At 62.2% G+C, this 25,210-nt stretch overlaps 1 protein-coding gene across 1 annotated transcript; it reads right to left on the bottom strand.

Annotated features, from left to right (window-relative positions):
• Positions 1 to 814: 814 nt before the first annotated feature.
• On the bottom strand, positions 815 to 15,714 carry RBM38 (RNA binding motif protein 38). Its single transcript, XM_045981396.1, has 4 exons — positions 15,304 to 15,714; positions 14,383 to 14,506; positions 13,832 to 13,886; positions 815 to 2,454 (listed from the first exon to the last, which is right to left on the bottom strand). Exons 1-4 carry the CDS (start codon positions 15,538 to 15,540, stop codon positions 2,154 to 2,156), a joined length of 717 nt encoding a protein of 238 aa, XP_045837352.1. The 5' UTR covers positions 15,541 to 15,714; the 3' UTR covers positions 815 to 2,153.
• Positions 15,715 to 25,210: the final 9,496 nt, after the last annotated feature.

The raw sequence follows: 25,210 nt of genomic DNA, 5'->3' as shown, positions 1-25,210 counted from the left end.
TTAGGTCTCCCCCACTAGATTATAAACCCCAATGGGTAGCATCACGTCTGCTTTATGACTCTCCCTAGTGCTTTGCTCTTTACCAGGTACATTTCTTAAATTGAATGAATGAGTGAATTCATCTCCTCTCCAGCCTTAACACCTCCTCCGTGAGTCCCCCATGGTTTCTCCAGCATGGAGCGTGGCTCTAGCAGAGTTCTGTGAAATGCCAGGACTATCTCTGGCCTGGGCCCCCTCCGCCACACGCCGACTTCCCTTCCTGTGACCTTACACTCTGCCTACCAGCACCCCTTGGGCAGCTGGCGCAGACACCTGTGCTGTCCCCTCGGCAGCCATTACTCAGGTTCTTCTAGAAGCTCCGGCCCTTGTCTTGGGGAAGTGCCCCCCCATTCCATGGGATACTGGGAGCCACCGATCACACCACTATGCCCGCCCCCGGCCCCAGCCACCAGTCCCAGGACGGAGCCCGGAGCATGTCACTGACGCTCAGCCCGTCAGCCATCCCCTGCACTTGAAGCAGGCGCCCGGGGTGGTTGGGGAGTGTCTGCTCCTTCCGCCATCAGCAGGAAGGTGGGTGGCGATGAGGTGGGCGCGCGAGCCCCATCACTCTGGATGCCCTAGGCTGGTGCAGGGCAGGACCTCAAGAAACAGCGAATTACAGTCGCCGGCTCCCCAGCCCTGACATGGGGCGTGATCTCGACCTGAGAGCGACGGGCCCATGATTACTGTGGCAGGGGACGGGGGTGGTGTCGAAGGCCCCCACTTCGAGAGTGAAATCGCAGACCCACTTTTTCTTTAAAGAAAACAAGTTTTATTTTTATAATCAGAACGTTCTAATAAAAATATTATTAATAACATTAGCTACCTTTATTTTCTGGGCCTTGGCTCTGTACCAGGCGTGCCGCGAAGTGCTTGCCCACGTCGGTCAGCCCCCCGAGGCCTCCCGCTTCCCTGAGGTAGGTCGGAAGGAATGCCCCCAGTGCCCCCGACTCTGTGGCCCGCCCTCCCAGAGCCCTCCGCCCATCTCCTCTGCCAGGCTGCCTCTTGGCTCACTCCCTCCCCTCCCCCTCTGAGCCAGGGGCCACCACACAGCCCAGGTATCCCACCCGGGAATCCCCCGATGGCCTGTGGGAAGGTCTCGCCTCCATCCTGAACTGCGCCCCCAAGGAAGGTGGGATGCGTCCCGGCTCAATCCCGCCGCCCGGGCTGGTTTATAGCAGGTGACGGCACCGGGGCAGGTGGGTGGGCGAGGCTCTGGGGTTCAGCACTCGGAGGCTCCTGCCACTCAAACCCCGCCTTGGCCAGCATCACCCAGGGCCCCACTCCCTCCCACCCTCTGAGGCCAAGGATGGGGACAAGCGCTGAGACGACTTGCTGTCGCCTGGTGAGACCGGCCTGCAGACGCCCACCCTCCGAGGGGCTCCGTGCCCCCCAGCTGGCAGACACCTTATCACAGGGAAGTACTGTCGCTGTGTCCTCAGGCGGGGCTGGCGACCCAAGCGAGTCTCTCGGAGTCAAAAATAGGTTCTGGATTCTTGGTGGTGGGAGTTCCGGTTGAAAAAATAGACGGACATTCTGAAATCATCTTAGTAGCAAAACATCGACGGTAAGAAAAAGAGTTGCAGCTTTGACAAAAAGGGGCGTCGCCAGCGGCCCTGCTGCGGCCAGGAGCCTGGGCAGGGGGCAGGCCGTGCTCTAGAAGATGCGAGTTCTGGAGGCAGGTGCCCCCCTCCCCCTGCAGCTCAGGGCCCCATGGGTGCACCTGCAGCGCACCCCGCCCCCACGCCCCCGGGCGGCGCTGGACTAAGGCATCTGGAGCGGGACAGTGTCTGCACAGCCTGCCGGGCAGCCGGTCCACAGTGGGGGCAGGTCCTGGTGGTGCAGGGGGGCGGGGAGGGGCACGAGGCGCGGGAGGAAGGGCGGCGGCAGGGCGAGGTCCGGGGAGATGGGTCCCGGGTGCATCTCCGGACAGTGTTCGGTCAGCCCCGTCCCCCGACGTCCTCCCTCAAGACGCCGCGGGGCCTGGATCGAAGGAGACGCGGCCTCCAGTCCGGCTGGGCTCAGGCGGGCGTCCCACAGGGTCTCCGGAGGCCCCGTGCGGGGCTCTGCCCCGGAGCCGCTGGCAGGCGTGGGGGTGCGGTCCGCGGCCCCCCTCACTGCATCCGGTCGGGCTGCAGCTGCGGCGGCTGGTACTGCACGAAGGCGGCGGCGGGGGCCGCGGCTGACAGCGCCTGCGGCAGGGCGGCCGGGTAGCCGTAGCCCACGAAGCTGGCGGCCGTGGCGGGTGAGGCGGCGTACGGGTACTGGTCGAAGGTGGCCGGCGGGTACTGGGCATAGGCCGGGCTGGCTGGCGTGTACTCGATGTAGGGCGAGGACAGTGACGGGACGGGGGCGGCCGGGATCACCACACTGGGCTGCACGATGGCTTGTGGGTAGACGTAGTGGGGGGTCAGCCTGTGGGGCCAAACGCAGAGGGTCAGGGCGAGGAGGCAGGGCCGGGGAGAGCTGGCTGCGGGGGGAGCCTGTGTTGCCCGACCCTGGCCTACTTCTCATTTGTGAACCCGTTGCGGCCACAACCTACCTTCTCTGAACACACCAGAGGGGCTCCTATCCCAGGGCCTTTGCACTGGCTGTTCGGCCGCCTGCACCGCACCTTCCCCGGCTCCGCGGGCCCTTCCCAGGCACCCCAGCCCAACCCCCGCTCCATACCCCTGCCATCCCCCACAGGGCCAGCTGTGATGGGGGGTGAGCAGACTTAAAAATGATTGACAATCTTCAGATGGGGACAGCAGAGCATCAAACCCGGGGTGGGCCTTCTGCGCACAGGCCACTGCGTGACTGCCCAGGTCACACCCCCTCCCTCCACTTCCGCGCTCATCTTCCCGACATCTGCGATCCGCCAAGGGACATCCTGCACGAACTACGGGCTCTCCCCCACTCTGTCACTGGCCGCCCAGGGCCGGGCCCAGAGCAGCTCAGCGAACACGTGCTGAGCCACTCTGTGAGCGATGCAGTTAAGGACATCAATGAAAACGAAGAGGACAAGGAGAGGCCCTGGGAGCAAGGCCACCAACCACCGCCAGTGCCCACGCCCTCACACGGTGACAGTCACACGTGCTCTCAGGCTGCCCTTCATGGCATCGTCTGGTTTCACAACAGAGAACAGAGCTCAGGGTGTCAGTGACCTGCCCAGGGCCCCACAGCTGAGCAGACCACAGCAGTATCTACGGGACGGGTGACAAACCAGAGGAGCCCGAGTGTCCCCTGCAGGGGAGAGAGCAGCAGCCAATGTCCCTCCAGTGCATGCCACACATGGCGGGCACGAGACCAGGGGCTCCGGCTCAGCCCCCCAAGGACAGAGACCAACGTGGTCTGTCCACGCCACAACAAGCCACGTCAGACACACGCCGCGTGGATGACCCCGGAGCGCACGCTGAGGGAAAGCTGTTAGACACACGCGGTAGGGTCCCACCGACAGACAACCTGCACGCAAGCAAAACCCAGGGGGGGAACGCGGTCAAACCGCCAGGGGCTTTACAAGGGGGCTGGGATGGCGAGTGAGGACCGACGTCTGTGAATGCCTTTCACGCCTGAAGAGGGTATCTGCTCGGGGACCTGTCCGTACCAGCACAGCGCAGCTCCCAGAGGGACAAACCCTGCAGGAGGGTGAGCCACCGGCGAGGGCAGAGAGCCCGCTGGGCCCAGTGTGGGCGGGGCTGGGAGGAGGACCAGTGCGGGCGGGCAGGGCACAGGGGATCTGGGAAGGAGTGGGCGTCGGGCCACACCTGCCCGGGCCTGAGGGGTCACCAGCTCCGACCTCAGCACCCTTACTGCTGCCATTTGCCCTCCGAGACGGCAGCGTTGCGGTGCTCACCGCAGCAACATGCCCCTGCTAGTGACAGGCTGTCCCCGTCCCCGCCCCCACGCCCCACCTGCTGCAGTGTTCACCGGGAGACCTGGGCAGCTTCCCCCAGGAACCCCACACTCTTGCTCGGGGTCAAAGCACCCATTGCTCCTGCCCCAGAAGCCTCTGCCGACCGCCTCTGTCCTCCCCACATAAACAAGAGCCTTGAACAGAGCCAGGCTTAAGTTCAAATCCTGCTCGGCATCCCAAGCACCATAGCGGCTTTCTCCCCCGTCTGCGCAGGACAGGGATCGACCCCTAGAGCTTGGATTCCAGGACAGGGACAGACACACAAACAATCCAACCCATGAACCGGAGCAGGACTGCAGGAAGTGGTCAGGAAAGGCCTCCCGGAGGAGGGAGCAACTGCACTGAGCCCAGAGCACAAGACAGACCTAGCTGCGGGGAAGAGCTTTCCAGACAAGGGAACAGAAAGGAAAAAGAAGGATGTGCACCGGAGGACCGGGACAAGGGTGGCAGGCTGTCCGAATGAGACCAGATCCCCAAACCCCTCGGCCCTCCACGCCTCTGTCCAGCCCCAGCTGCACGCGCCCTGCGGTGTCTCCACTGTTCAAGGCCATCCCTACCTGGGCCTGTACCCGCCACTGCCTCCCCTGGAGCCCTCATCCCAGGGATGCCCTCCTGACCCCACCCGAGGTTGGCCCCATTCCCTCACGTCCCCTGCATCTCAGCTGAGCCACCAGGAGGGTTCTGCCCCGACGCCTAGCTCCGGAAGAGTACCGGGCACGCCGTGCTGCTCGAACAACCTGTGGGACCAGTGTCCCCGCCGAGAAACACGAAGGGCTCTGCGGTCGGGGCGCCTCTCAGGACAGGAGCCAACTGCAGACACGAGGAAGCGTGTCTTGGTGCAGCGCCCACTGGGACGTCCCTGGCCCCATCGGTGCCCCCATCCGGCTTCAGGAGCCTCAGGAACATTCCTGAACCGGCAGCTACGGAAGCATGAAGCCCAGAACTTCTCCAAACATGGGCAGGGATGCCCCTGCCTGAGACACCCAAATGTCTGATAAAAACACGGATCCCCTGCAGACCAAGAAGTCAGCCAGGGTCTGGGAATCTGCACCGGACAGGCCCCCCAGAGATTGCGATACACACCCACATGCCAGACACGCGGCCGAGACCCGGGCCGTGCTGTCCCCAGCAGGACGCAGGGCTTTAAAAATGACAGATTGTGGCCATATCCCACCCCCCACCCCCGGGCCCAGCCAGCAGAGGCAGTGGCCACACTTAACCAGCTTCTACACACTCCCCTGCCAGGACCCGACCTCTGTCCTGGCCACCCCGGGGACACGCCGACGTGGGGTGAGCCAGTATGTTTTAGGTCGAGGAGGAAGAGAGCCCCCCATCTGTTGACACGTCAGGACACCGCGCACCTGCAGCATTCGCCTCCTTCCCCGGGGTGCCGTGCACCCCAGCCCTCTGCGACAGGCCCGAGGTAACTTACCAAGCAGGAGCTGCGTCACCCCATTCCCAGAGACGGACACTGCGGCTCAGAGAGGCCTCGATGGCACCGTCACACGGCCAGGGAGCGGCAAAGTGGGGTCGGCCTCCTTGTCCATACACTGCCTGAGACCTGTGCCCGCAAGGATGGGCGCTGGCTGGAGCCTGCGACCCTGGGCTCACCTCGGGGGCCAGCCCAGGTCTCCAGGAGGCCACCCAGATGGCAGAGCAGCCCCAGTCCACGACCTGGAAGCCCCCGGTGACTCTGTCCCTGCTGAGGAGCTCCGTGTATCCAGAGACTGGACCCTGGACAGGGGTGTGCACCCCAGACTCAGAGCCAAGGAAAAAGGAGGAATGGCAGGCCCTGCTGCACAGTGAGGCCAGGAAAGATGACGGTGCTGGGTGAGTCCAGCAGAAGGGGCCACAGAGTAACCCCCGCCCCCCCCACAGGGAGGGAACGGGCCCCACGCAGTCTCCCTCCTGCACGTTGGCGCCACAGCTCTGCCTCTGGGGACTTAACAGAGGTTGGCCTCAGGGCCCGCTGTGAGACCCAGGACCCTCCACCAGAACACCGGATCTCAGCCTAGGCGACTCTGTCCCTCGAGGGACACCAGGCCATACCCAGAACATTTCTGTGGTCCCTCAGGTGGGTGGAGCCCACGGAAGCCGCCAGCGCCCCGCCAGACACAGGACAGCCCAGCACAGGGAATCCTGTAGCATCACAGCTCCTCCCACGTGGAGGGAGCCTGCCAGGGCGAACTACAAAGCCAAAGGCAGATACAAGGCTCTTCCGTGCTTTCATGACCAGGTGCCCTCGCCTGGGGCTGGGAACGAGGCCAGGTGGGCATGGGGCAGAGCTGGAGGGGTGCGCCCACGTGCGGGCGAGCGGCATACAAGCACACAGGGCACCCCCGGGCTCTCGGGGGAGAAAGAACACCCAGCCAAACCACCGGTCTGAGGACAGCCCCGCACCGTCCCCGGGCCCGCACGTGGCAGCAGGGGGAGGCCGTGGCCCCAGGGCACTGGGGACAGGGTGGATGTGCCCAGCAGGTTCCTCGCTGCCCCAACTATTCCCCAGAAAGGTCACCGCCAGCCTCCACACTGCCGATCTGCAGGTCTCTGAAAAGGGCACGGGCCTCACAACACTTCGTGCTGACCGAGGCTGGTCCACCGGGCCTGCCCACTCTCCCTCGGCCACAGCCTTGTTCCACCCCATGCACCGAGCCGCCTCATTCCCACCCCCGGTCCCCGAATTCTCCCTCTTGTCCACACTAGCGCCCCTCAACCACATCTCTCCAAGTCGAGCCTCCAACCACCGCCACGCAAAATGGCAGCAGTATCACAGTCCCCACCCCAACCTGGTGGCCAGAGGGTCATCTTAGAAACATCAACAGAGCAGGTCACCCCCAGGACCAGACCTCTCCTGTGACCTCCACACTGCCCAGAACCAAACTGCTCCCCCACGGCTTCCCACACAACCAGGCCTCAACCTCCCCCAACTTCTCTCCACTCACTGTCCCCACTCCCACCAGACCCCAGGAGCTCCTCTACCACAGGACCTTTGCACCTGCTACTGCCTCTGCTTGCAGACATCTCCCCACAGCTCAAACCTCACCTCCTCCGAGGCCTTCCCTGACCAACCCCCGAGGCCAATGCCAGCACACCCCGCCCACCACCAGTTTTATTTCCTTCTCACGACCTGAAACCTCCTGGTCATTTACTTTCTGTTCTCCTGTTTTCTCCACAAAACCAAAACCGAAGCCCTATGAGAGAAGGCGCTTGCGCTGACTGCTGGGTCCCAAGCACACAGCACGTCATCTGTCAAGGGCGGAGGGCCCCGGGCAGGCCCAGGACGGCCGGCACCCAGGCAAAGGAGCCTCCCCCAGGGTTGCCAACAGTTTCCTGGGCCAGAAGTTGAAGCCTCGCCGAAGGCTCTAGAAGCAGCCCAGCCTGCAGCAGCTGTGCTCAGCAAATCACAGGTGGGGGCCCCGGGGAGGCTGAACCTGCTGGCCCAGTTCAAGGCTGGCTTTGGTGTTTGCACTGCCTCTGTGGGGATGGGACCGCCATGAGGCTTCAATGCTCCGTGCACCCTGGAGAGCCTGGCAGCACCAGAGACCCCCCCCCTGCCCCCGGGCCTGAGGGAGGGCAAGGAAGAGCCCCCCAAGCCAGCCAAGGCACACGGAAGATCCTCTGTGTCCCAGCCACCCCGGCCCAGCCCAGCCCCAGGAGAGCAGCCTCAGAGCCCTGGAGGGGGAACCGGGCCAGGCAGCAGCACGGTCAGAGCGGGGTCAGAAGCTAAAGGTCAGGTGACCAGCATCTATCACGGTTCCTCCTGCCAGGGACCAGGACGACCTGTGGGTCTGGACTCCCGTGGCCTCAGTGCAGTCCACCGGGGAGCCGTGATGCCAGCCAGGACCCAAGGTGCCCCGGGTCAACCACACAGCACCCCCGCTGACTTGACCCAGGGGAAGTCCAGGGGTCCAGACGCGAGAACGCTGAGTTTGGATCTGTTCTCCCCTTCTGTCAGCTAAGCGAGCCACTGAGCCCCAGAGCTCCCAGTGGGTCCCTGGAGGTCCCTTAAGAAGGCAGAGGTCTCGCGGGGTGCTGACACGGCCAAGGGCAGCCAGCACCCAGGGCCCAGACGACCGACCCCACTCTTCGCACACTCAGAGCAAAACTCAGCCAGAAGGAATCGCTGCAACCCTAGAGGCTTCCATTTCTGAATGCAAAGCCACCCCCCAAAATAAAACAGGCAAATGAGCCCATTTCACTTTTTTCTGCTCCCTAGAGGTTTTGGCCCCGCCGTGCTGGACCCCGAGGCAGGCGCTGGGGGTGCGGTGCGAGGCTCTGGCCGAGGGAGGGGCCTCGAGCCGGCGCCAGCACTGGCAGGAAACAGGCGCCGCGCCCGGGAATCCCCGTAGGGGGACGTGAAGGCTCCCGGGGCCACCTGCCAGCAGGCAAGGGTGCGGGTAACGGGCACCAGGCAGGTAAGACGTACGGTCGTGGGACCGTGCCAGGCCTCGGCACGGCATCTCCACCCCAACATGTCCGAACCTGAATTCCCACCGTTCCCCAAACCTTCCCCCACACCTGCCTCCCCTTCCCCAAGGTCGATCCAACCTCCACTTGTTCAGCCCAAAGCTCTGGAATCATCCCGGACTCCTTTCACACACTCTTTAAAATGTACCCAGAATCCCGCAGCTGCTCGCCCTGGCGTCTGAGCCAGCAGCCACTATGGCCTTGCCCGGGGACTGCCAGGGGGACTGCCATGGGGACGGCCAGAGCCTCCCTCCTGGCTTGGCAGTGAGGGCCCGCCCAGCAGCCAAAGGGATGCTCTCAAGACCCGAGGCCCTCATCCACTTGGGCCGGCCTCCGTCCCACATCAGTCAGAATAAAATCTGAACGCGCCCCTGGGCCCCCCACTACCCACTTCCTCCTGCTGGCACCCCAGCCCAGCTGCTCTCCCCCCACGGTGCCTCCTGCCACCTGGGCTCCCTGCGCACGCCCCTCTGCACCCCTCACGGGGCACAGCTCCCCCTTGTCCCCAGCCCTGGTCTGCAGCTAAGGAAGCAAGCACCCGCGGACCGACCGGGCCGAGTGAAAGCCCTCCGGCCGCCTCCTCCCCCCGACCCAGGGGGCACTGGGAGCCTGATGACAGACGTCCCCCCACGACCCTGAAGAGCCCTCATCCCCCTCACATGCAGTCAGGGAAGCTGAGGCTCCACGAGGAAAAGTCATGGCCCAAGGCGAGGCACACAGGAGTCGTGAAAAGGGCCTCCAGCCTCCTCAGCTGCAGCTTGGGTCTCCGCAACAGGGAGCCTCCTGGAAACACTCCCCTGTCCCCCCGACCCGGCCCAGGGCACAACCCACGCAGTGCCCGGCAGAAGGCCGAAGGCCCTCCCCGCCGGGGCAGTGGGCCGAAGCGAGGAGCTCCTCCTCCCAAGGAACCCCAGGGCCGCCCGGAGCCTGGTTTCTGTTACCGCCACCGGGGACAAACAACAGGTGTGCACGGGCGGCCCACAGGGGAGGGCCACGCGCCGGCCCACGCCTCGCTCCGGTGGGTGCCAAACAGGAAGCTCACAGTGTGGGGAGCAGGGCCACCCCAGGCGCCCTGAAAGTAAAAACAAGCCAGGTGACGCCACAGCGGGCACCAGCTTCCCCCCAGCCCCCACGGCCTCCGGCTCTGACCTCACTTCCTGCCGTGCCCCCCCAAGATGGTGACCCTCCCCCCACCCCCTGCCAGGCTCTGCCACTCACTACCCCCCTCCGCCTTTATCTACTTTGGATTACGAAACAATAGTAGAATCCCAAGAAGCCGCAACCACGGACAGGGAGGTCCTGTGGGCCCTCCTCAGTGTCCCCCAGGGGTGACGTCTACCAACACCAGGAGCCTGATGCCAGCTGGCAGCTCTTAGCTAAGCCAGAGGCCGGGTCAGATGTCGCCCTTTTTGGCATGTCTGTCCAGGACACTCTGTCACCAGCCCAGATGGCCCGGCCACCATGACAAGCACCAGGCAGAACCACTCTGCATGAGGACCTCCCCCCACCGAGGGTCGCTCCACCCAACACCCCTGCCGGACCCTCATGGGCACTTAAGGGTCTGGCGTCCCCGCAGGAAGGCGAGCACCCTGAGGCGGGGAACCGGCTGTGTCTGTCTTCTGTCAAGTATCCTGGGCCCAGAGTCTGGTGTCCAGCATGCTGAAGGCCTGACGAAGGAAGGAAGGACTCTGAGCGCTGTGCGTGCCACGCTTCTGGGGACACGGCCATCTTCCTGTCCATCCCCAGGTCCCCTCCCACCCTGGTGACCCGGGGACTGGGCACAGACCCCTCAGCGCGCACACGCCTGTGGCCTAGTAATGGCGAGGGCAGTGGGGGCCTCACAGGGGGACTGGACGCTCTCAGAGTCCAGGGCACACACTGTCTGAAGAGGATTCCGTGACGGTCGTCCGTCCTGGGGTGCCTGGTTCTGGTTTGTCCAAGAGCTGCCCAGACGGACGTGCAGGGGTCTCATGGAAGGAAGGAGGGCACTACAGCCTCCCAGCTGCAGGCAGCAGGAGCTCAGGCAAGTTTGTCCCTGCCCAGCTCAGCCAGTGCGTCCCCAGGCTGCACTTGTCAGGGTGCTGCCGTGAGATGGGTCCCTGAAAAATCCCAGATCTTCCTGCGTGGTACCTGCAACCTGGACCCCACCATGTGGACGGGGAGATGAGCTCGAGCACACCCTGGGATCCCTGCTCCAGCACACGGCGACCCAGCTATCTGGGACCCGGGGCCTGACCTCCCCCCAGTCGCCAGGCAAGGAGTGGGGCTTGTGGAGAAGGGGCACGAAGGCCACAGCAAAGCCCCCTTAACAACAGGTGTGGGGGCTGTGCCCAGAGAAGCAGCTGGCTCTTCAAACAGAGCCCAAGAAGAGGCTCCAAGTGCAGCCAGGCCCGGGACAAATCTCAGATCCTGACAGGCCTTGGGCCCAGGCTCGGACACACACACCCTTTGATACCAGGAGGTCCCTTCCAGGGCAGACCCAAAACTGCCCCCGACACGTGCCCTCTTCAAACGGCTCCGAACTTTCCTGCCTGTGGGCTGCGGACTGTCCCACCCGGGCAGCGAAGAGACGCTCAGCTGGATGGCCTGTGGCCTTAGTCGTGCCCTCCCGTGATTAAGTCACTTGTCACCTGCCAAGTAAAGACCCTCCCAACCTCAGGCCTTGACCCCAGAGTTACAGGACACGAAGTGCCCAGAAAATCCTGAAAGACCCCAATCTGCTTTAAAAAACGGAGTGCGGGGGAAAAAGCTTAACACGTAAGAAGTTCTCCAGGCGATCTTCGGAGCTGACATTTACGACCCAGCAGGCAAAAGGCTCACGCCGCAGCCTTGCCCGAAAGCGGGGCAGTGGAATCTTTGTAACTGTCTAAGCCGCAGGATCGGAGCCAGGAAGCCTGCGGGAAGTTCGGCCAGGCAGGAGAGGGGTTAACTGCTTTCAAAAGCCCGAGCTGCCCGGCTCCGGCTCCCACCCTGCCCTCGGCCAGCGGCAAGCCAGGCCTCCCTGCCAGCCCGCAGCGCCCAGCGGCCACTGCTGAGTCAGGCCGGCCGGCTCCCGCCCGATTGTTCTCGTTCGCAAAGACAAAAGACAAAAGAGACGCTGACGGCCCAACTCTCCTGACTGAGGGGCACTGTGGGGGGGGTGGGGGAGACGGTTGACCCCGGGCAGCCCCGCCCCATGTCTCTGGGGACAGCACCCCTAGGGGCCCCTCCCGCCACCCCAGAGCCCAGCAGGGCCTGGTGGGAGGGCAGCGTGACCCTGAGAGGCTTCGGTCCACCGGCCTCTGGAAACGAAGAGCTGGACGGTCCCTCTGACCCCTTGTCCCTGTTTGGGTCTCCGCCCCCTGGCAACCGGCAAACAGAGCTGGCGGCCTCCTCATTGTCACGGGTGTCAGGTGCCAGCCAGAGATTCAGTTATCAAACACTGTCACCTGAAGTCAGGAACGCACAGCGGTAAAATCCATGCTGACCCCCACTACCCTCGTGTGGATGGCATTCAAGGGGCCCCGAGGGGAAAGGCTGGGGCACCCTTCCAGCCACCTGCCCCAGAGAGTGGCGGGGCAGACTGTGGGTTTGGAGCCAGCCAGCCTGGTTTCAGATCGCGTCACTCAGGTCACCTTGGCAGACCATGAACCTCTGCCTCAGTTTCCTCATCGAGGAAGTGAGGATAACATCGGTTCCGACCTCAGAGGGCTGTCGTGAGGACAGGAGGGAGTGGGGTCAGGGGCACGGAGCACCCAGCCCCAGGTGCTGGCACTGTGGGAAGGGCTTATCGTTTCCGTCGGGGAAACAACAGAGGCACCATCACCAGCCAAATGGGCCCGGATGGACCGTGCCGGAGCCGGGACTGGAACTCTGTAGGCTCCAGAGGCGGAGTCCTGACGGTTCCTGGAGCCTTAGAGCAGCTGTAACGGATCAGAAAAGAGCTTGAACTTGGAAGGGGAAGGCACTGCTTCATCTGAAGCAGGACGGAGCCGCAGGTGCTCCCGGCCTGTGCCCCGAGCTTCGTGCACGGGCGGCCCCCTCCGGCCCCGGTCCCAGCTGCGTGGGATGGACCTGGGGAACAGAGCCAGAGCTATGGAAATTGAAGAACGCCCTCCCCGTGTGACCTGAATCCCAAAGAGGAAGGACTAGGGTGATGGCAGGTGTCCCCAGATACCTTCCAAGACGGCTCCAGACGCTGATGAAGCAGATCCCAGGGCGAGAAGGAAACCCAGAACCACCTGCTCCCGGCCGCCCCCGGGCTCCCTCCCAGAGAACAGACCGAGAGCCGAGCTCCCACACACGCCAATCCACGTCAAGGCCACCACGCAGACACAGATGCTGCCCGTCTGGGCGAGCACCCCCAAGCCGCCCCCGAAGGGAGGTGACAGAGCAGTCCTCGGCCATCTGTCTGACCCGCGCAGTGCATCCGGGCCCAGCTCCCAACCTGCCCGGGGGCCAGGCCGCCCCTGAGCTGGGCCTTCCTAGGGCAGACACACGCTCATACAACATGAAGCACAAAACCCAAGGCTGGGACCTGGTCTCTGAGAGCTTAGGAAGTGCTGACATCCTACAAAGGGCCGCCTGTCTGGTAACCGCCTTCGCCACCCCCATCAACCTGCCCCCGGCCCTGGGGCACAGCCGACATCAATCAGGGGGCTGGGAAGTCACACCGCAGGGCAGGCTCCTTTGTGGCCCTGAAGTGTGTGCGCCCTTCCGCAAGCAGCTGCCAAGACTCATTAGAAGTTCAAAAAAAAAAAAAGTGAGAGGGTGGTGGGATGGGCCACACCAAAGCACCGCGGACAAAAGGTCCACAGGCCGGGCCCCCTTGGGCTGGACATCTGGCCTGGGGCCTGTCTCACCTGCTGCAGCTCTCCTAGGCACCAGACCCTGGGAGGCAGAGACCTGCTGCCACCATCTGTCAGGCGCCAGAGCAGGTCACCAGGCCCCCTGAGGAGAGCGCCAGCCGCCAGTCCCACAGAACGTGGGCCATGCTTCCAGAGTGTTCCTGTGCCCCCGCCGGGCCCAGCAGGAAGCTCTCCACCCGCAGGACTCAGAGATGTCCTTACCGTCCCTGTTTCCCAGGGAGGAAACTGAGGCACAGATGGCTGTGTAAGCCACTAGAGGCCACACACCTAGCAAGGGGAAGGCCAGGACTAGGGACTAGGCTGGCAGGCTCCTGCGCCCACACACTGTGGCCTCTGCCGGGGAGGGGAGAAGCACTCTCCGCCTTCTCTTAGTCCTCTCAGCCTACCACGCCCTGCCCGCCCTCAGAACACAATCCCGTTTCTGGGAATCAGAGAAAGTGTGGAGGCGAACAGCACCATCGACATTGTGGGGCCGGCAGCCCTGGGGAGAAAGACTCCCTTGGACCGAGGGGCGCCCATGGCCTGCTCCGGGTGGTCTGCCTCCCCACCCCCAACCCTGCCCCCAGCAGCCACATCCACTCACCCATATGTCCGCTGGATCAAGGTGGGATGAAGCTGCTGGACGCCAATGGCAAAGCCTAAAATGAGACAGCAGTCAGGGGCTCGGCCCCAGCCCAGGGAGCAGGAGCACACGGCTGTACCCCAATCCCCAGCCCCAACAAAAGGGACCCATAATGGACTTCCTCTACGCTTCCAGGCCACCATCCCACCAAGCCCAAAGCGCCCTGCCCAAGCCAGACAAGGGAACAGGGTGGCCGCAGCCTCTGGCGGTCGGTCCTCGCACTCTCCAGCCCCGGGAACCAACTTCCTCCCTTCCTCCAAGACAGCTGAGGACTGGGTGATGTGTCCTCCTCACCCTGCCCCACACGTAGGGTGCCTCCCATGCCCCTAGACCAAGGTGTCCAGCTCCCAAGCTGGGGGAGGACGGCCTCGTGACGGTTCTGCAAGCACATGATAGCAGACAGCCACTCCTGGGGCAGGGCCGGGGAGGGGGGGCCGTTTCCACCCCACAGATACCAACACTGAATATAGCAATCAAGATGAGCTGGGTAAGGAAAACACGGGCTCTCTCACCCGTCTGGAGGCTCCTCGGCTTGGCACCCAGATAGGCCAGGTTCACGTTGGCCTTGCGGCCGTCAATGTTGGGATTAGGGTCTTTGCAAGCTCTCTCAGCTGCTGCCCGGTCGGCCATGGTCACCTGGAGGAGCACAGACGTTTCAGGGGCTTCCCTTACTGGGTGGGAGGAGCAGAGGGTTCTGCTCAGACAAGGGCCCTCACTTCCCCCTCTGCGATGGGGGGGGGCAGTGACCCAGAACCTCTGGCCCCATCCCCACTGGCCTCCAACCCTGGGGCCCTCCCACAGAGGGCCCCTGGATTCCAGCTCCTCCCTCCAAGTTCTTGCGCTGGGAAACCCAGCCTTCAAGGACAGAAGGGATGCCCAGGGGAAACAAGGCACCCTCCCCCGCCCCAGGGAAGGCAGCGGCCCAGCCCTTTCTGCCCGCCTGCCCGTGGGGGGTGCGAGTGTCTTCATGGGAGAGGTTGGGGGACGCTACTTAGAAGGGAGGGAGACAATTCTTCAGGCCATTTTTTACTTAAACCGCTGTTTCTTCGGGGCGGTTAAGGAAGCTTTTGTAAAATACTGGAGAGGAAGGAGTACTAAAGGCCTCCAAAGTGCCCTGAGGCGAAGCCTCGGCTCATGCTTGCTTGTTGCTCCAGGAGGTCCTGGCAGCAGCCAACTGTCCCCAAAACCTCTCCGCAAACTCGGAAGTGCTAACTGAACACAGCGGCTCAGCCTTTTAAACCGGGAGTGGGGTGGGGGAGGGAGCCGGGGCCAGGTAGCGGTGGCGCGACCGACTGGAGCGTGAACCTCCGCCCCCGAGCCCAGGAGGGGGCGGCAGGTGCCGGGGCGGCTGGGCGTGCGCCCGCCGGTTAACTCAGCGCCCCCGGCGCGGTAAGTGCGGGACGGGGTGCGCGCCCGGCCGCGGGACCACTTACGAAGCCGTAGCCGCGGGACTTGCCCGTCTGACGGTCGGTGATGACCACGGCCTCCTCGATGTCCCCGAAGCCCTCGAAGTACTTCCTGAGCGAGGCGTCGGTGGTGTGGTAGGGCAGGCCGCCCACGAAGATCTTGGTGAACGTGGTGTCCTTCTGCGAGCCGTGCATGGCGCCGGGGGCGGCCGGGGGCCGCGAGAAGCCCGCGCTGGGAGCGCACGGCGCGGGCTGCAGCAGCATGGGGGGGGCGCCCCGCCGCCTACAGACCCGGGCTGCGCGGCGCTGGGCTCATGGGCGGCGGCGGGGAGCGAGCAGGGGAGCACCGGCGCCGGTCCAGCCGCCGGGCCCGTCCACTCGCGAGCCGCTCGCGCCGTGCGCGCCTCTGCTGCGCTGCGCTGCGCTCTGGCCGGCGCTGCGGGCACTCTGCGCCTCGGCGCCCGCCCCCGGGCTTTGTAAGCGGCCCCGCCCCCAGCCGGCCGCGGCCCCGCCCCCCAGCCGCGGCCCCGCCCCGCCACGGGCGCGCAGGGGCAGCCGGGAAGCGTAGTCCCGGCCCCGCCCCGCCTCGCCCCGTGGACCCGGAAAACCCTGGGGCGGGGCGCGGGCGGGGGCGCAGCGGGCCGACTCCACTTTTCCTCCGCAAGAGGGGAGGTCCGCATACCTGCCGGATTCCCGCCTCTGCCCTTGTGCAGTGAGTTAGAGGGAAGCGATGATGAGCAACATGTTTATTGAGCCAACATTTATCCCAGGGCGAGGTAAGATACGGCAACATGTATTAGAAGGTGAAATGATTTGTGTTTTGTATGCAAATATGATTCATTCGACGAATCCATTTCAGGGCCCCTCATGCAACAGGCACCGCAGGATGGGGCCGCATGGGTGCATGGAACATACACTCTAGCTCCACGGAGGTCTATGAATAAGGCAGGTCAACGTCAAAAATACAGTGTACAACTGGGAGGGACAGGAACCTGGCGTCTGCCATCCAGGAGGGTCCAGAGTGATTGCAGAGACCCCCGGAGGGTGTCTAGCCAGGGGGAGTTGCTCTGGCCTCGTCAAAAGTCCATCCGCAGCTGATAACATGGATTCCTCCCTCTATATGGGCGACCCTGGGGGAAACGCAAGCTCAGAGTGGGCCGGTCCCTCTGTCCCGGTCCCAGCCACAGAAACAGGCCATGCCAGGGCCTCTGTGAGCTCCACACCAGGCAGGACTGGCTACAGAACTCGTTCAAAGTTACTAGGAATTTCACATCAAACAGTAGAGCATTAAACGCACTGGGGGATCTTTCTGAGTTCGGGGCCGTTGAAGCTGGCCCCGGCATCAGCACTCCCCGCTGGCGGGTCACAGCTTCGGGCAGAGCAGGGCGCCACTCCGGGCCTCCAACCCTCCGCACGGCCAGGGGCAGCTGTGCACACACTAGCGCCGCTGAGAACTGCAGCTCTAAGTGGGGTCACTTTGGGCGGAGCCCGTCGCCTCGGGGACAGTGGGACACAGGCCGGGGTCCGCCGGACTGGGAGTGGCACGGCCTGCCTTGTGCCCTAGTGTTTCAGGTGTTCATCCAGCACCTTCTCTGTCTAGGCTGTGTTCGACTCCAGCCAAGACTGTCTCAAGTCCACGGACCCCTGGCCGGGCTCTCCTTCCTTCCCTCAAACCTGTGCCTGAGCCTCCCCCCGACGCTGGGAGGGGAGCCCCCAGTCTTTAGCAGTCTCCTAGGACACAGTCCTCTGTCCCTCCTCATTCCTCCCTCAGTCCTATCACTCATGTCCCTCCAACACCCCGGCCACACTCCTGCCTCCTTTATCCTGCTTCTTTATTTCCTTCGAAGTCCTGGGTTTCCAGACCCCGGTCACCTGTGCGTGTGCGGGTGTGATCTCGATGCCTTGCTCAAGCTGTAAGGCCTGACAAGCAGAGCGCCCTCGGCGAATGTTTGTTGAGTGAATGCACGATGAAACGGAGGTGAGGAGAGCTCTCCCCCAGGCAAGGGGCCCTCAGAGCGCCCTTTGGAAACTTTGATTAAAGCGTGGCCTAAACGTGTTTCCTGGAGGCCAGGGAAGGCGGCCATCACTCGAACGCATGATCTTGGGTAAGCTGAGTCCCTTCGGCCGGGCCTCAATTTCCCCTTCCGTCGCAGACAGGGCCTCTCGGAGGCTGCCCCAGCCCTGGCCAGGACGCACTTGGGCGGGGTGGGCGGTGCTTTTGCGGCGGGTGCTTTTTCCTCGGGCAGCCGAGGCTCTCCGCCTACAAGTCCCAGAGGCCCCTGCGCCCGGCCCCGCCCACCCCGCGGCGGCCCTGCCCGCCCCGCGCCCCGAGCCCCTCCCGGCGAAAACCTGGCGCGGGAGGAGCGCCGGCGTGGAGCGCGGCTGCACGCGGGCGGCGGGCGTCTGCGGAGCACGTGCTGGCGCCGCGGGGGCCTGGGGTTTCCCTAGTCTGGGGCGGCCGCCCAGGCCGGGGACACAGGCTCAGAAAAGCGGAACGCGCGGGGCTCGGGCGGGGCGTTTGTCCACGGCGGGCTGGCTCCGTGCACCTCGCGCTCCTTGGCCCGGGGAGGGGGACCCCTCCTCCTCCCCCCGGTGGGGGGCCGTGTGTGCCCTCACGCGCGAATGCTTGGGTCGGGGTTCCTTCACGCGTTCGCTGTGGCCCCCTAAGCTTCTGCATTCCTGACCTCTCCCGTCGGGTGGCGCCACTTCCCCACGTGCCCCTATCTCCGCTTGGGAATCCGCTTCCCCCATCAGATCCTTGTGAATGGTCCCTCAGGGTCAGGCCCCGGACACTGCAGGCAGGAAACAAGCCTCCACCGCCGCCACCACCCCGAGGGCTTACTTTTCAGGAGTGGGGAGACATGAATGAATGGTGACTGTTACGTTAGGTGAGGTGATGATTTTTCTAGGGCGGTGAGAAGGGAGCAGACAGCAATAGGTGTTCTTCAGAGTCAGGGAAGGCCTGTGGGAACCCGGAGAGCCAGAAGGACAGGGAACAGCAGCGAGAACAGAAAATGCAAAGGCTCAGGCCCACCAACGTCCATCCAACATTTTTTGAGTGCTGGGCACTTTTAACGTGGTCGATCCTCGCACACCACTAATAATGATAAAGTTCATTATTTGTTTGGGGCCAGGTCCTTGACAAGGTGACGTTACGTATATTAGATGATCTAACCTCAAAACAGCCTTTGTTATCAGTAGGTACTATTAGCCCAGTTTTCTGAGGCCCTGGGGATCATGACCTGCCCCGAAGGCAGACACTTAAGGACTGAGCCACCCAGGCACCCCTCCCCATAGCTTTTAAGGAAGATTTGTCTCCCCACTTCGAGGGCTGGGCCCACTTTGAGGGTGGGACCACAGAGAAGTTAGCTTCCAGCTAATCTGGAAGCGTGGGTCCTTGCCTGAGACCGTGCCCGGGTGTGGCCACATGTGGGATGAATTGCGTCTCCCCCCAAATATGTTCAGGTCCTAATCCCTGGGACCCATGAATGTGACCTTATTTGGAGGTAGGGTTTTTTATAATATAATCAGTTTAAAAGAAGGTCATATTGGATTAATACGGGGCCTAATACAATAACTGCGGTCCTTACGCGAAGCCCATGAGAAGATGGGCGCGCAGGTGACAACAGAGAAGAGGCTGGAGAGAGACACCTACAAGCCAACCACGCTTGCTGGTGGTACCGGAACTGAGAGAAAGGCACGCGTGGAACAGACTCTCCCTTCTTCACGCGTTCAGAGGGAGTGCAGCCCTCCTGACACCTTGACTGTGGACTTTGGGCCTCCAGAACCATGTGCGAATACATTTCTGTCGTTTTAAGCCAGCAGCCCTAGGAGACTCACGCAGTTGGAGGTCCTGAGGACGACAGAGCTCTGAGCGGATGAAATCCCACAGCCTGTCCCTCTTGGGTCTGGGAACCGCCTTCAGAGCCCACTGAGGGTCCTGGGACTGCTGGGTGTCATTCCCGGACCCAGGCGTGGGTGGCAGTCCTGTACCGCTCTGGGCTTCAGCGGCTCAGCCGGGATGGGCGGGATCCAAGTAAGGGTTCTTCCACTTAACCATCCTCCTCGTCCCCACCCAAGCCCCACAGGGAACAGAACCAGCACCTGCCTTCCCTGCGCCCCTCCCGGCGAGCCCCACATCCTGGGCTCTTCCCCTCAGGGAGCAGCCAGGCTAGGACCCCACCATCCCCACCTGCGTCTCAGAGGCACTGTCTGGTCTCTAACATCCCTCAAAAGCTAGTGTCCCTGCCCAGCCCCCCCTACCTCTGTTTGCTTCTCTAGGGACTGGTCGTCTCCCCGCCAGAGGCCAGCTCCAAGAGGACGGGCTGCTGTGTCCCCAGGGCCCGGCACAGGGAAAGCACTCGGTCCGTGTGTGCAGAGTGAGGGAATAAGCACACGGAGGAGCCCATTCCAGAAGACTGGGAGTGGGGGTGTGCAGGGATCTTCGTGGAGACCCGAAGAACTCAGGGTTTCCGGGCCTCGGGCTGGATTCACCTCAAAGCCAGGCTGCGGGGGCTGGGGGAGGTGGGGGAGGTGGGGGAGGACAGCGTGCAGACCCCCTGCGCCCACCACCCCCCCAACTGGAGGCTCTGGGAGCCTTGAAATAAAACATCAGGGCAACAAACAAAGGAGACTTCAGGCTTGCAGACTTTCTTGGGCCGGCAGAGCCGGACTGGCCTGGGCCTATGGCTTGGCGGGGCCCCTCCCTGCTCCCCCTCCACGGGTGGTGAAAGCTGCTCAGCTTTCTTTGCAGGGACTGGTGGGGGGTGGGGAGCAGAGGTCAGGCCGAGCCCAGACAGCCCCACGCTGGTGTCCCGCATGCATCACACATCCGCCAGAGACAAGCCCCCTGGGCCTCAGTTTCCTCAGCTCTGAAATGGGCATCATGGTAGCGGCTTCCTCGTAGAGGCCCCCTTGTGAGCTGCAGGAGGAAAACACAGAAAGTGCTGAGGTCATCCTCATGCTGGGAGCTTCGTAAATGCCAACTCCTGCGATTTTGGGGTTTTGTTTTACCAACACGCCTCTGTCTGCAGCCTACACAGCCACCTGTGGCCGGGTGGGGAGGCGGGGACGTCGCCAGCCCTACCGCACAGGCTCCTTCAGGGGTTCCCACGGCTTGTGGGGCAGAGTCCCGAACCCCTCCGTTGGAGATGCCCTCCTGACGCGCAGCCGGTGTGGAAAGGCCCGGCCTGCCCCAGCAACGCCCCCTCTTGGGGGCCCCCAACTCTTTGTGGGCCTGGGATCCCGGGCAGTCAGCCGAGACCTCACTCCCCTCCTCGGACGGATGGTTTCAAACAGGAAGATGGTTAGCCGTGCAGAGGAGAAGAGTCACCTTAAAATACAGCTATTAAAACATTTTTAAAAAAATAAGTGCGTGATACAGGCATGTGTGTGCCCTTTTGCTGACGCGTTAAGTCACAAGAGCGAGTGGTGGCTTTAATGGTGCTGTGGTTGTGAAGGAGCGATGAGCCACATGTCCGGGAGCCCCGGGCCCTGCATGCCACGGAGCCCCAGGGTTCAGGGTCGCATGGGCTGCTGAGAGCGCTGGTTGTCTGTGACCGCCTCTGTGAAGAAGCCTCTTTCCCCCGTCAAGTTCACGACCCTGCATTCCGCCTCTAGGCTGGGTGGGTCTGTGGCCCTGCGAAGAACTCCTTTGCTCACTGCTCAGGCGACCCACCCTTGACCGCTTAAAGCAACGCTGCTCTCTCTTGTCCTCCTTGTTCTGGAGATCAGAGCCCCGCAGGCGTCTCCCTGGACCCAAGTCAAGGTGTCGGCAGGGCTAGTTCCCTCTGGAGACTCTGCAGGGCTGTCCGTCGCCTGGCCCTTTCTCAGCTACTGGGTTCCTTGGCCTGCAGCTCCGGCTCCTGTCCTCAGAGCCCGCTGCTGCTCGGTGGTCTGTCCCACGCCGCAGGAAGGGGACGCTCTCTCCCTCTGCCTCCGGCTCCCACCGCTACGCAAAAGATGATCTCCCCGTAATCAGCAGCATCTCCCCATCTCAAGGTCCAGAGCCTCAGTCACATCCGCAAAGTCCCTTTGCCACATGAGGTAGCACGGAAAGCAGGGGCCGTCTCGGGGCTAGTCGGGGTGTTTCATCAGCGGACAGCGTGGGCCACTGCCTCGGTCCCCCTTAGGAAAGTGGCCAGTGCTGATTTGAAAACATGGACTATAAGCAGGACAGTTCCCGCTCTGACGGCTGCACACCTTCTACCGCTCTACAGGTTAGCGGGCGTGGTGTGCGGCTCATCCCGGGCTTCGAGAACTCTGTGAGGGCAGAGACTGGGGAGAGGCTGAGCCTGTCCCCGCAGTGGGAATGAGGGAGCTGGCCTGCTTCTGGGGACCGCCGGTCTGGGGGCCCTGCCCCAGAAGGTGCAAGAGACACTTCCCCCGGGAGCCCGGGAGTGTGTTGGTGACGGTGCCTGCAGGTACGGGGGGACATGGGTCTGTTGTGCTCCACGGTGGGGGCGAGGGCACCAGGTCACACGGTTGAAAGGGGAACAACTACTGGGAGTGCTGTCCTGGGGAGCTCAAGCTGCTGTGGCAAAAGGCCACGGAAACGGGGGGAGGGGGAGGAGCTTAAAAGACAGTTTATTTCCGCAGTTTTGGAAGCGGAAGACCACGGTCGAGGTGTTGGCAGGGTTGGTTTTTTGTGAAGCCCCTGTCCTTGGCTTGCCGCCGACGGTCTCCTCCCCGTGTCCTCACATGGTCTCTCCTGTGTGTCTGTGTCCTAATCTCTTCCTAGAAGGACACCAGCCACACTGGATTAGGGCCCATTCTGATGACCTCGTTTAATTGAATCACGTCTGTGAAGAGCCTGTCTCTCAATGTTGTCACATTCTGGTGCCCTGGGGGTTGGGACTAACCCCAGGGCTTGGGGGGACACAATTTATTCCATAACATCTACTTACTTTGCTTTGGCAGACAAATCGCAGAATTGCGCTTGGGGCCTCCCATGTGCGTCACGGGGCCCCTCCTGCAAAGTCCCAGTGAGGCGGCCAAGGACTGGGGTCATGTTACAGGAGATCCCACGAGAGGAAGTGGCCCCCGGCACCAGGGGACATAGGGGACATGCCACAAACCTAAAGATAATGGGAAACCCCATGCCTTAAAGAATTCCCTCTGCAAAACTCAGCCTCCGTTGCACTTTTTGCTTTAAAGGTCAAGCCCAGGACACCTGGGTGGCTCAGTTGGTTAAGCGGCTGCCTTCGGCGGTTCAGGCGATTCACAGGCTCCTGGGATCGAGTCCCATGTCCGGCTCCCTGCTCAGCAGGGATTCTGCTTCTCTCTCTCTCTCAAATAAGTAAAATCTTAAAAAAATAAATATAGGTCAAGCCCAGAGTCAGAAAGATGCAGAGTAGAAATGCAGATTTACGGGGTGCCTCAGGCCCAAGGTCAGGAGGGGTTGCTCAGCCTGCTGAGGAAGGCCCCGGGGCACAGAGCGTCACAGGCAGCCCTTCCAGCCCCCGGGGTCGCGGTGAGGTCGCGGTGACACTGCCCTTCGCGCTACCAGCATCAAGGCTCCAAAGCCGAGGAAGGGCCTCATGCTTCGAGCCGTCCCCCTCGTGGAGAAGAATCGGGAACGAGAGGCAGCATGGCCGGTGCCCAGGCGAACCGGGGAGCGTGGGTTTGGGCCCCCCAGGTGCTGGCGGTTGAGCTGCTTCTAGCGCTTTCGTCCACCCCGTCCCTGCCCACCCCTGCCCAGGAGGAGACTCCAAGAATGAGCTCGCCTGCCAGGTCTCTCTAGGGCCTGCCTCACGTTTTCAGCAAGTTTGCAACGGGCTTTTATTTGCTTTGGCAACCGCCCTCATCTCTGTATTTCTCCGTGTATCTATGCAAACTCACAACAGACTCACAGCGGGCTAGCCGACGGTTTCGTCTGCTTCTGTGGGCCTTGCGGTGACACACACCTGTCGCGATACACACACACACACACACACACACACACCCCTCTTAGCACGGCAGCCACGCGGTTCTCCTGCCTCCTCCCGCCTCGTGCTGCTGGAGCTCGGAAATCAGGGCACCGCACTTGGCAGGCGATCCCGCCGCTGAGCTGGGAAACGGTGGTCCTCTGCGGGCGCCAGCCCAGCCCCTGTCACAAGAATGGGATGCTCCTGCAGTCAGGACGATGTCCCCGGACCAGCACATGTACGTCTAGAGCATTCAGAGTTACTAAAATTTGCCTCAAAATGGCCCTGGTGGCCCCCAGCACCCATCCAGGATGAGGCTGGCATTTCCTTCTCTTTCTTCCCCAAAGCAGGGCGCGATAATACCGAAGGGCGAGTAGGGGGGCCTCCAGAGTCGTCCACACCACAGGCAACAGAACTTCAGTGTTCCGTAAGGAAACCGGGCAGTGGTGGTGGGGGGGCATTACATTTTAAGTAGGAAAATCAGGAATCTGACCTCTGAAAAATTACCAAATTTAGCATTTTCTAAGGAGGCCATCAATCCTTGTAAAGGTAAAAGTGTGCAATTTTAAAGGATATTTTTCTAACAGGATAAATAATCCTTCAACCCCAAGTCCCGACTATCTTAACAAGCTTGGTAACACCACCACGTGGGGAGCCCGCACTCATTTCTTCCAACCAGCCCAAGTCCGAGCAGAGTACGCAGCCACTCCCTGCAGCCCGGCCCTGGGGGTCGTGGGCGCCATCTGCTGGCGGCCTGGAAACAGGGCCTGGGGCTGCCTGGGGCTGCCCAAGGCCTCCTTCCGGACGACATTGTGGACATTTTGGGATAATTTGGTCCTATGGGAGAGGAACGTCCGTGGATGTCACCCCCCCGGAAGTGACAGCAGTAGAATCTGAGCACTTACTACGGACCAGCTACAGAAGCACTTCGCAGGTTTGAACCCTGGACACTCTCACCAGTCTTTTGCGAATGTATTTAATGTCTCCCGTTCTATAGATGAGGTCCCTGGGGCTCAGGGAAGTAGAAATCACATGCGCACGGTCCCAGGGCAGGACTGCAAGGCAGGCAGTCCACGTCCTTAACTACGTACAATGTTATACGGGTATTTCAAAGGTCCTATTACAGTCCATGGACATTTGGGGGGCAGGGCAAGGAAGCAGTCATGACCCTTACTCGTGGCAGAGTTACCTGTCCTCAGCCACGTAAGACGTAACAGGGGAAAGCCCTAGTCCAGGACATGATTAACGTCTGTAACACATACACGTGTAGACACATACAGACACACAGAATGGTAGCCCGTTGAGCAAACAGTGATGGATGAGGTGGGGAAACGTGTATATTTTAACACAGTCTTGCAGCTCTGTGAAAAAAACGCTAGTAGCAACAACTAGTCATTTCACAACTGGGATCATGATTTAGTCCGAAAAATGCTGACTTCTGTGTTCCTAATGTGTTTGGTAATTTCTCAGAGAGCCCCTCCTTCAGAGGAAAATCACATTTCGGTTGAATGAAAAAAAAAAAAAAGAATCAACTTGGGGCGCCTGGGTGGCTCAGTGGATTAAAGCCTCTGCCTTGGGCTCAGGTCATGATCTCAGGGTCCTGGGATCGAGCCCCGCATCAGGCTCTCTGCTCAGCAGGGAGCCTGCTTCCTCCTCTCTCTCTGCCTGCCTCTCTGCCTTCTTGTGATCTCTGTCAAGTAAATAAATAAAATCTTTAAAAAAAAAAAAAAGAAGTGGATTGACCTAAAGAAAAATGAGGAAATCACGGTGAAAATGGTGACCGGATGAATGCTTGGGGAGCTGCGCGGGAACCGGCCCTGAAACACCCCAGCAGGCACGCCTGAGCAGCTCCTAACACAACAGAATCCCGCTTCTGGGGCAGAAGGACGAGGACACCAGCTGGCCGCTCACCCTGTTCTACCTGATCCCACCCGTGGCAGTCTCGTGTCCAGACCCAGGATAGACGAAGCCGCCCCTCACATGGGCCGGCCAGGAAGGGTTTGGGAGGCCCCTCTGATGGCAGAGGGCTC

Source organism: Meles meles, chromosome 16 (assembly GCF_922984935.1).
Source record: "Meles meles chromosome 16, mMelMel3.1 paternal haplotype, whole genome shotgun sequence".
In the NCBI taxonomy this organism is placed as follows: domain Eukaryota; kingdom Metazoa; phylum Chordata; class Mammalia; order Carnivora; family Mustelidae; genus Meles; species Meles meles.
The sequence above is the reverse complement of the archived record's forward strand: the minus strand, read 5'-3'. Positions and strand labels throughout refer to the sequence as shown.

What these genes read in the sequence shown, in the direction of transcription:
- RBM38 (XM_045981396.1), bottom strand. Translation starts at nt 15,540, where the DNA reads ATGCTGCTGCAGCCCGCGCCGTGCGCTCCCAGCGCGGGCTTCTCGCGG. An exon ending in AGTCCCGCGGCTACGGCTTC is followed by an intron (nt 14,507 to 15,303) that starts GTAAGTGGTCCC and finishes GTGCTCCTCCAG; the next exon opens with GTGACCATGGCCGACCGGGC. An exon ending in GCCGAGGAGCCTCCAGACGG is followed by an intron (nt 13,887 to 14,382) that starts GTGAGAGAGCCC and finishes GTCTCATTTTAG; the next exon opens with GCTTTGCCATTGGCGTCCAG.